The sequence below is a fragment of the Muscardinus avellanarius genome, assembly GCF_963383645.1.
Source record: "Muscardinus avellanarius genome assembly, chromosome: 4".
NCBI lineage: Eukaryota > Metazoa > Chordata > Mammalia > Rodentia > Gliridae > Muscardinus > Muscardinus avellanarius.
Genome location: NC_137789.1, coordinates 171511 through 181844, shown reverse-complemented (window position 1 = coordinate 181844; position 10334 = coordinate 171511). Strand labels below are relative to the sequence as shown.

Sequence of the window (10334 nt, the reverse complement as noted above, 5' to 3'; positions counted from 1 at the left end):
TCTGCAGAGAACAAACCCGAATGCCTATGTGGAGCATGTTTATGCTGGAGGGTTCAGAGAAGGCCATGGCCCCCATCCCAAGCTGGCCAAGCCCCCGCGCTGGACGCCCAACCTTCTCCTCCCTACACAGTATTCTCAACACAATAGTATTGTTACGTATTTAAGATGAGCACCACAGCACACACCCTTCCTCTGATAAAAACCTTCCATGGGATCCATTTTGGCTCAGAATTCAGTCAGTTCAGAGAGAATGGTAGTGCATGTCTGTAATCCCAGACGTGGGAAGCTAAGACAAGAGATTGCAGATTTAAGGCCAGCCTTAGCAACTTAGTAAGACCCTTGTCAGCCTTAGCAACTCAAAAATAAAATAGGAGCTAGGCGTGGTGGCACACACTTATAACCTCAGCATTTGGAAGGCTGAGACAGGAGGGTCATGGTTTGCAGCCAGTCTCAGCTACTAACTTAGGCCCTTTGCAACTCAGTGAGACCCTGTTTCAAAATAAATAATAAAAAGCTGGGCGCGGTGGCGCACGCTTGTAATCCCTGCGCTTGGGAGGCTGAGACAGGAGGATTGCACAGGTTCAAAGCCAGCCTCAGCTACTTAGTGAGGCTTTCAGCAACTTAGTGAGACCCTGTTTCCAAATAAAATATAAAATGGGTCTGGGAGTATAGCCCGGAGGTAGAAAGCCTCTGAGTTCCACCCCCAGTACCACCAAAAAAAAAAAATAATAATAATAATAATAATAAATAAATAAATAAAAAATAAAAAATAGGGCTGGGGGAGTAGCTTGGAGGTAGAATGCCCCTGGGTTCCATCCCCAGTACCGCAAGAAAATAATAATAAAATACGGCTGGGGGTATAGCTCAGAGGTAGAATGCCTCTGGATTCAATCCCCAGTAACAAAACAAAACAGAATTCAGCCAGTCCTTCAAATGCCCTTGGGTCCTGACCTCTATACCCTTCTCAACTTTTCTTCCCTCCAGCGACCTCCTCCAACTTGGTCGTGGCCACGTGACCTCTACTCCTGCCTGTGCACCAGCTATCCCTTGGGTAGAGTGCACTGTGCTCCCTCACTTCCTAGCCTCCTTCACATCGACTCAGGTATTCACATCAAGAAAGCCAAGCCTATGACCCAGCATTCACCCCACTCTACTCTACTGACTGCATACTTAACATTCCTTAACAAGCTGTACCTGTTTTTTGTTTGTTTGTTTGTTTGTTTTTTGCAGGTCTGGGGATAGAACCCAGGGGCATTCAACCTCCAAGCTACACCCCCTGCCCTATTTTTTATTCTTTATTTTGAAACAGAGTCTAAGTTGTGTACGGCCTTACTAAGTAGCTGAGGCTGTCCACAACCATGACTCTCTAGTCTCAGCCTCCCAAATGCTGGGATTACAAGCATGCGCCACCATGCCCAGCTTGTACCTGTTATTTACTGTACATTTTATTTATCTATTTATTTGGTGGTACTAGGGATGGAATCCAGAGGCTTTCTACCTCAGAGCTATTCTCCCAGACCTATTTTATATTTTATTTGGAAACAGGGTCTCACTAAATTGCTGAGAGCCTCACTAAGTAGCTGAGGCTGGCTTTGAACCTGTGCAATCCTCCTGTCTCAGCCTCCCAAGTGCGGGGATTACAAGTGTGCCCACCGCGCCCGGCATTTACTGTACATTTTATACTGGTTTCCCTTCTTCCCAACCCCACTAGGGTATTAGTTCTGTGAAGGCGGGACTTATGAGAAGACTGAATGGATCCATGGCAAAGCCCAGGATTTATAAAAGCAAATGCACAGGGGCTCAGATGCTGGGGGACAGGCTGAGGAACTCTGCAGTGTCTGCAGAGGGCACGGACTTGGCCTGCGGACCTTCACCTAGCCACACATGGCCACACCCAGCAGCAAAGGAGAAGGGGCTGGTGTGCAATTTAACATCCAGTTAGAAAACATATTTTTAATGGTTGCTTTACTTCGAAAAACATAAAAAAAAACTTTTTCCCTTAAACAGTTACATCCTTATGTTGAGACACTCGCTCAGGATCCTGCTTCATGGAGAGGTGGGGCTGTGCTCTAGTACCAGCTGCAGTGCTGGCCAAGTAAGGGTTCAATTCTGCAGTTTGCGCTCACACTTCTTCTTCAGATCAGCCATCTCCTTCAGGACCAGGGCCACATTGTACCGCAGCTCCTGGAATTTGGCTGTGGGAACCTCAAAGCGGTGTGCAGAACCATCTGAAAGCTCCAGCTGCATCAGAACACTTGGCTGTAGGGAGCGGGCCAGGGTGCTGGTAGAGATTGCCACGTCTACCCGCCAACGAAAGTCGGCAATGTGCGGAAGCCAGGTGCTCTGCTGCTGGGCCACTGAATCGAGAAGGGGCCGTTGGCCTCCAAATACTACGCTGGCCAAGTCCCCGACCAGATCTTGGGGGATCCCAAGTTCCTGGAGCTGGTCCTTGAAGGCATCTGGCTTCAGGTTGGTGGGAGGCAGCCGGAGGGCCTGACGGAGCAGTGTATGAGTGCCTGCAAGCAGGGTGCCCAGATGCTCCTGTGGCAGGTTGACAGTGGCACAGAGGCACTGCACAGCCTCTCGGCAGTCTTCCCCCTGCAGGCTGCTGACCACAAGCTTCAACAACTTTCTGAAAGTACTCCTGTCCAGGTCTCCCAGGAACCGAGCCATTGCTGCCACCTCTGGAGGGATCTGGGGCCCCAGGAAACTGACCTGGTCACTGTGATTGTCAGCAGGATGCAAGTACGGAGCTGCAGCTCCTAAGGCAGACATAGCTGTTTCCTCCTCCTTGACCAGCCCAGCAGAAAGGTCTCAGAGCTGTGGATGCCTGGAGAGATGGGAAAGGGGAGCCCAGTAACTCCCTATCCTTAGGGCCTCACCCATCAATGTGGACTTCAACTTCAGGGTGCTCATCCATGAACTACCAATCACAGGAGTGTGATGGATGCTAGGGAGGTGACTCTGTGAACAGGTGTCAAAAGGGACCACCTGAAACCTGGAAAGAGGGGAAACCACTCAGAGGAAGTGATGTCAGAGATGAACAGAAGCCAGGCGTGGTGGCACACGCTTGTAATTGCAGCATTCGGGAGGCTGAGACTGAAGGATAGTGGTTCGCAGACAGCCTCAGCTACTTAGTGAGGCCCTGTTTCAAAATAAACCAAAATAGCCGGGCGTGGTGTCACACACTTGTAATCCCCCGCACTTGGGAGGCAGAAACAGGAGGGTCGCGCTGGTTGCCGCTGTGCTGGCTTAAGAGACCGTTTCCACATAAAAAGAATAAAATAGGTCTGGGAGTGTCACCCGGAGGCAGAAGAGCTTCCAGGAACCTCAGTACTACCAAAAAATAAAAATAAAAAATAAAAAATAGAGCAGGGGGTGTAGCTCGGAGGTCGAATGCCCCTGGGTCTCATCCCCAGACCCGCAACAAAGAGAGAGAGAGAGAGAGAGAGAGAGAGAGAGAGAGAGAGAGAGAAATGAGCAGGAATTGGCAGGGAAAGGGGATGGCAGGGAAGAGAACCCCCCCGAAAAAAAGGGGGTGGGGAGAGCTCATTTATATTTCCTAATAACAAATGAAAGAATGAACGTGGGAAATGGCATAGGGGGCGCAGGGACTAGGGAGCTGAGACTCCTGCAATGCTCAACTGTGGACCCAGATACCTGTGCAAGTTATTTTTTCCTCGTAGACAAATCCAACCCCCGAACGCTGCTGCCCAACTCGAGGAATAGACCGTGGACAGTCAGAAGGGCCCGCAGCACCGCAGAGGAATCAGAGCGAGCCTCCCCTGCAGGAGCTGGGCAACAGAGGCGCGTGCAGCATGTAAAGAGGGCTGTGGCATTACCTGAGGGTGCGGAGTCCCCGGCGTCACTTGCGGCCCACACCTGCACCGGGCTGGGGGGGAGCGTGCGCGGCCCCTCGACCGGCCGGTGGGCCTGACCACAGGGACACGCAGCTGCTCAGTTTCTGGGGTGGGGTTGCGGTCCACGCAGCCTGGTGAGGACGAGCCCTTTCGGCCTGGCACTCCGCGTCCCCACACCCGGTGCAACGATCTGAACGGACCCCTAGACACTTCCCGACTTCCGGGAAATGTTAGAGGAGGGTTTCCGTCAGCGGAACAGTGGGGACGAGACACTTCCGGGACGCTCTAGGAAAGCAGAAAAAAAACCCTCTCTGTGGTGGTGGAGGTAGCATAGGGCGAATGGAAGTCGAGCCACTTCCTGGCTGCTCTAGGAAAGCGGAGGGTGGTCGCTAGTGGTCAGGGATCTCAAGTACAGGTTTTTTTTTTTACAGCTTTTTAATTTTTTTTTAAGTACCTCTTTAGATTGTGAGAGTCTTTTTTTTTTTTTTTTTTTTTTTTTTTGCAATACTGGGGATGGAACTCAGGGGCTACACCCCCAGCCAGACCTTTTTTTTTTTTTTTGCAGGTCTGGGGATGGAACCTGTTACAGATTTGGGGAGAATATGGTTTGAGGAAACTGTTCCCCGGGAACCCCGGCGAGGGTCCCAGACACACTTTCCCCCAACCCATAACAAAATCCAAAACGACCAAAAAACAAAATTACCGCGGGTTCTTGTCCTAATCTAAGAATAAATATGCATAGCTTGGACAGTTGCTGAAGATTTAAAGAAGTTTATTAAAAGATAGAAATACGGAAAATAGAAATACAGCCCCATGCCAAAATGGCATGAGGGGGTGACTCAAAATGAATACACCAAAGGAATTACATGTGGACCGGACTTTTTATACCCATGACCTCCATCTTGTTTATGTAATTCATACGTAGTGAACGTCCCTGTAAGGTACCTCCCTCAGCAAGGTGTGACAGGGTGTCTCCTTTCATGAAGGTCGACCCCTCTTACCATCTTAGCTAGCTTATCCAATCATGTAGATCTCTCTTTAGATAAAGACCTAGTTCTCCTCAACTAAGATCTGTCTTTAGATAGAGACAGGCCTAGTTCTGTTGTATGGTAACCGGGCGAGAATAACTGTCCAAAGCCAATTGTTTGTCCGAAAAGCCACACTTTATTAACAGGTTCGAACCTGGGCCCAAGCACCTCTGCTCAGCACATAATGACAGGGGCCCCGTCTTTTGTTAACCCCTCCTTATACAGCATCATGTTACAAGGTCATTAGTCATTATCTCAGCCTGGACATTTTTTATATTTACAACTTGTATACTTGAAAAGCAACCATAAAGCACACCACTGACATGGGAACGGGGTCCCTTCTCTTATGGTATGTTTACCCAGATGTTGAGGATAAAGATAGTGGGGATGCTTTCATCTCATCTTTCCCAAGGACAGCTGGGGTTTCTTGCCGGGACTGTTTTTTGACCGTTAATTAAATAGAGGAAATGAGGGAGAGCAGGCTTAGGAACGGTATTTTTAACTAAGCTATAATATCCTAGACATTTTTGAAATTTATAACTTCTATGTTTAAATTGCCTGATGAACCATAAATGTTCAGGGGTTTGCAGGGGCTCACAGAAGAGGACTATTCAGACTAAAACCTAACTTAAAACAAAACACTTGAAGACACAACAGTTCTCCTCTCCTATTGACGGTTAATTGGTTAATTTACATTGGAATAGTTGCCTGCTTTTAGGCAGAAACCAAGTCCTTGCACAGATTTGCCCTTCACCCAATTTTTGAAATATATTAATAATCAGAGCTTTCTCAAATCTTCCTAGGCCATTCCCAATACTCGTATAGAACCCAGGGGCATTTGACCTCCGAGCTACACCCCCTGCCCTATTTTTTATTCTTTATTTTGAAACCAGGTCTCACTGATTTGCAGAGGGCCTCACTAAGTAGCTGAGGCTGCCCACGAACCGCGATCCTCTGGGTCTCAGCCTCCCAGATGCTGGGATTACAAACATGCACCACCACGCCCGGCTCAGACCTATTTTTTATTCTTTTCTTTTTTTCTTTTTTCTTTCTTTTTTTTTTTTGTGTGTGTATGGTTCTGGGGATGGAACCCAGGGAATATGACCTCCGAGCTACACCCCCAGCCCTATTTTTTATTATTTATTTTGAAACAGTGTCTCATTGAGTTGCAGAGGGCCTCACTTCAGCTACTCAGCAAGCCTCGCAACCAGCCGGGTGTGGTGGTGCACGCTTGTAATCCCAGCATTTGGGAGACTGAGACCGGAGGATTACGATTCTCAGACAGCCTCAGCTACTTAGTGAGGCCCTTTGTAACTCAGTGAGACCCGGTTCCAAAATAAAGAATAAAAAATAGGCCGGGCATGGTGGCGCACGCTTGTAATTCCAGCATTCGGGAGACTGAAACCTGGAGGATCGCGGTTCGCGGACAGCCTCAGCTACTCAGTGAGGCCCTCTGCAACTCAGTGAGACCCAGTTTCAAAATAAAGAATAAAAACTAGGGTAGGGAGTGTAGCTCGGAGGTCGAACGCCCCTGGGTTCCATCCCCAGACCCGCAAAAAAAAAAAAAAAAAAAAAAAGAATAAAAAATAGGGCAGGGGGTGTAGCTTGGAGGTTGAATGCCCCTGGGTTCCATCCCCAGACCCGAAAAATAAATAAATAAATAAATAAATAAATAAATAAATAAATAGAGTATAAAATAGGTCTGGGAGTATAGCCCAGAGGTAGAAAAGCCCCTGAGTCTCACCCTCAATCCCACAAAAAAAAAAAGAAAAAAGTTATGGAGGGCCTCACTAAGTAGTCATTAACATGTGATCCTTCGGTCTCAGCTTCCCAGGTACTGGGATTACAAGCATGCACCACCAAACCTGGCTGAACTGTACACTTTAAATGGGTGAACTGTCTAGCTATACAACCCCTGGTTATCTTTCCAAAGGGAATGAAATCAGATGACTACAGTAACACATGCATTCCCATGTCCATAGCAGCACAATACGCAATAGCCACATTGTGGAACCACCCTAGGTCCATCCACAGATGCGTGGATTACAAAAGTGTGGGAGATATACACAATGGAATTCTACTCAGCAATAATGGGGAACGAAACTATGTCAATGGCAGGAAATGGATGTACATGGAGAACCTTATGTGAGCCAGTCACAGAAGGTGAAGGGTCACATGTTTTCTCTACTTATTTTCTCTTTTGCTTTGCTGTGGATTGAACTCAGGGCATTCTACCTCCGAGCAACACTGCCAGCCCTATTTTTTAATTCTTTACTTTGAAACAGCGTCTCAGTAAGTTGCAGAGGGCCTCACTACATCGCTGAGGCTGTCTGTGAGCCTGGATTCTCTCCTCTTAGCCTCCGAGTCCTGGAATTACAAGCGTGCACCCCACACCGGGCTCATACGTTATTTTCTAACATGTGGAAGGTAGGGAGTCATCAGGATACTAGAGGATTTCAGATAATGGAGGAGAAAGAAACTTCAGTGGAGCCAGGTGGTCTGGGGAAGGGTAGGGGGCGAGGGGGATCAATGAGGGAATTACTTCCACTGACATATGTGCATATGTGAGAAGACGAGTCAATCTCAATATCCTGTATGTGAGGGGAGAATGGGGAGGGAGCCTAGGAAAAGCCCACGAAGGGCTGTGTGCATGTACGTCACTATCACTGTGATTTACATTATGATGTGAGACTGTAATGTACCAATAAAAGTATTAAAAATTAAAAGATTGTCACATTCTTTTAGTCAGGTATGGTGGCGCACACTTATAATCCCAGCATTTGGGAGGCTGAGACAGGAGGATCACCTATTGAAGACAGCCTCAGCTACTACTTAGTGAGGCCCTTTGCAACTCAGTGAGACCCTGTTTCAAAATAAAGAATAAAAAAATTAAAAAAGGGCTAGGGGTGTCTCTCAAAGGTAGAATGCCCATGGGTTCCATCCCCAGTTCTACCAAAATAAATAAATAAAAAATAAATAAATAAAAATAAATGGGTGAATTGTAATAGTATGTAATTTTGTGTGTGTGTGGTACAGAGGCTTTCTATCTCCGGGCTATACTCCCAGACGTGTGTGTGTGTGTGTGTGTGTGTGTGTGTGTGTGTGTGTATGTGTGTGTGTGTTTTACTGGGGTTCCTGGAAACTCTTCTACCTCAGCGCTACACTCCCAGGCCTATTTTACATTTTATTTTATTTTATTTTGTTTGGAAACAGGGTCTCTTAAGCTAGAACGGCTGGCTTCGAACCTGCGCAATTCTCCTGTCTCTGCCTCCCAAGTGCAGGGATTACAAGTGTGCGCCACCAGGCCCGAAAATAGTATGTAAATTATAATTCAATAAAGCTGTTTTTTTTTTAATGAAGAGGAAGAGCCAGGCATGGTGGTGCTTGACTGTAATCCCAATACTTGGGAGGCTGAGAAAGGGGGATCACAGTTTCAAGGCTAACCTCAACAACCTCATGAGGCCCTCAGCAACTTAGTGAGACCTGTTTCAAAATAAAATATAAAATTGGGCTGGGGTATAGCTCAGAGGTAATAAGCCTCTGGGTTCAATCCTGAATACCACTAAAAGAGATAGGGAAAGAGAGAGAGAGAATGAGAATGGAAACAACCCAAATAATTAGCTCCATGGACAAAAGACTGGAAAGGACATTTCATGAAGGCTGCTACGAGCAGGCCAGGTGGTGCTTACGTGAGGAGGACCACAGGTTTAAGGCCAGTCTGGGCAACTTAGAGAGACCTTCTCTCAAAAAAAAAGGGGGAGGGTGGCTGGGTGTGGTGGTGCACGCTTGTAATCCCAGCATTCTGGAGGCTGAGACAGAAGGATCATGGTTTGCAGACAGCCTCAGCTACTTAGTGAGGCCCTCTGCAACTCAGTGAGACCCTGTTTCAAAATAAAGAATTAAAAAATAGGGCTGAGGGTGTAGCTCAGGGATAGAATGCCCCTGGGTTCCATCCCCAGTACCACAAAAAATTAATTAATTAATTAATTAAATGAAAATAGAAAGGGTTTGGGGTATAGCTTAGTGATAGAGTTGAGCTCTAATTAAAGCACTCACCACAGGGATTTGCTCCAGCATCAAGGATTTGAAGCTGGCCATGAACCCACATCCTTCTGTCTCAGCCTCCCAAATGCTGAGATTACAAGTGTGCACCACCATGCCTGGCATTCAAGTTGTGATTTCTAAGTGAAGTTTTTACACATTTATTATACCCATAAGGTTTCTTCTGAACTGCCCCCTTGAGGATAGCTCAGGCATGCCTCCTGACTGAAGGCTTTTCCACTTTTCATGATACCCACAAGCTTCTCTCTCCTATGAATTGTGCGTTGCTGATTACATTTGAGCCATAAACCAGACATGGTGGTGCATGCCTATAATCCTGGTATAGGCTAGGAAGTTGAGATGGGGATTGCAGTTTAAAGCCCAGCTTCAGCAACTTAGCAAGACCTTAGAAGAAGAAGAAGAAGAAGAAGAAGAAGAAGAAGAAGAAGAAGAAGAAGAAGAAGAAGAAGAAGAAGAATCCCAGCGTGGTGGTGCACGCTTGCAATCCCTGCGCTTGGGAGGCGGAGACAGGAGGATTGCGCAGGTCCGAAGCCAGCTGCGATGGCTTAAGAGACCCTGTTTCCAAATTTTAAAAAAGTATAAAATAGATCTGGGAGTGTAGCCCTTGGAAGTAGAAGGGTTTCCAGGAACCCCAGTACCACCAAAAAAAAAAAAAAATAGGGCAGGGGGTGTAGCTCAGAGGTCGAATGTCCCTGGGTTCCATCCCCAGACCCTCAAAAAATAGATAGATAATAAATAAATAAATAAATAAATAAATAAATAAAAAAGGGCTGGAGATGAGTCTAATGGATAGAATGCCCCCGGTTCAATCCCCAATAACACACATACACAAGCTACAACTGAAGGCTGAAGACAGTCATATGGTTTTTCTCTACTGTGAACTTCTGATATTCACTGAGATTTGAACTCTGACTAAAATTGTTTCCAAATCTGTGATACCCATGGGTGTAGAATAATACCCAAATTGTATTTGAAGATTTTGTCATATCTGTCATTCTATGGGCCATTGTTTTCTGCAGAGCTTTTGTACAGAGGAATTATTCTCTGCCAGCCTCCAGGGCAGGTTTTGTCACCGTCACAATAGGAGTGGTGCCAAGCCAGGCGTGGTGGCACACGCTTGTAATTCCAGCATTTGGGAAGCTGAGACAGGAGGATCGCAGTTCACACACAGCCTTGGCTACTTAGTGATGCCCTCTGCAACTTAGTGAGACTCTGCTTCAAAATCAAGAATAAAAAATAGCCAGGTGTGGTGGTGCACACTTCTAATCCCTGCACTTGGGAGGCGGAGACAGGAGGATCGTGCAGGATCGAAGCCAGCCGCGCTGGCTTAAGAGACCCTGTTTTCAAATGAAAATATAAAATAGGTCTGGGAGTATAGCCCGGA

General features: G+C 46.9%; 1 protein-coding gene across 1 annotated transcript; it reads right to left on the bottom strand.

Annotated features, from left to right (window-relative positions):
- Positions 1-2103: 2103 nt before the first annotated feature.
- Positions 2104-2775, bottom strand: COMMD5 (COMM domain containing 5; the record flags this gene model as incomplete). Its single annotated transcript, XM_080694128.1, has 1 exon — positions 2104-2775. The coding sequence occupies one exon, from the start codon at positions 2773-2775 to the stop codon at positions 2104-2106; it is 672 nt and encodes a 223-aa protein (XP_080550254.1).
- Positions 2776-10334: the final 7559 nt, after the last annotated feature.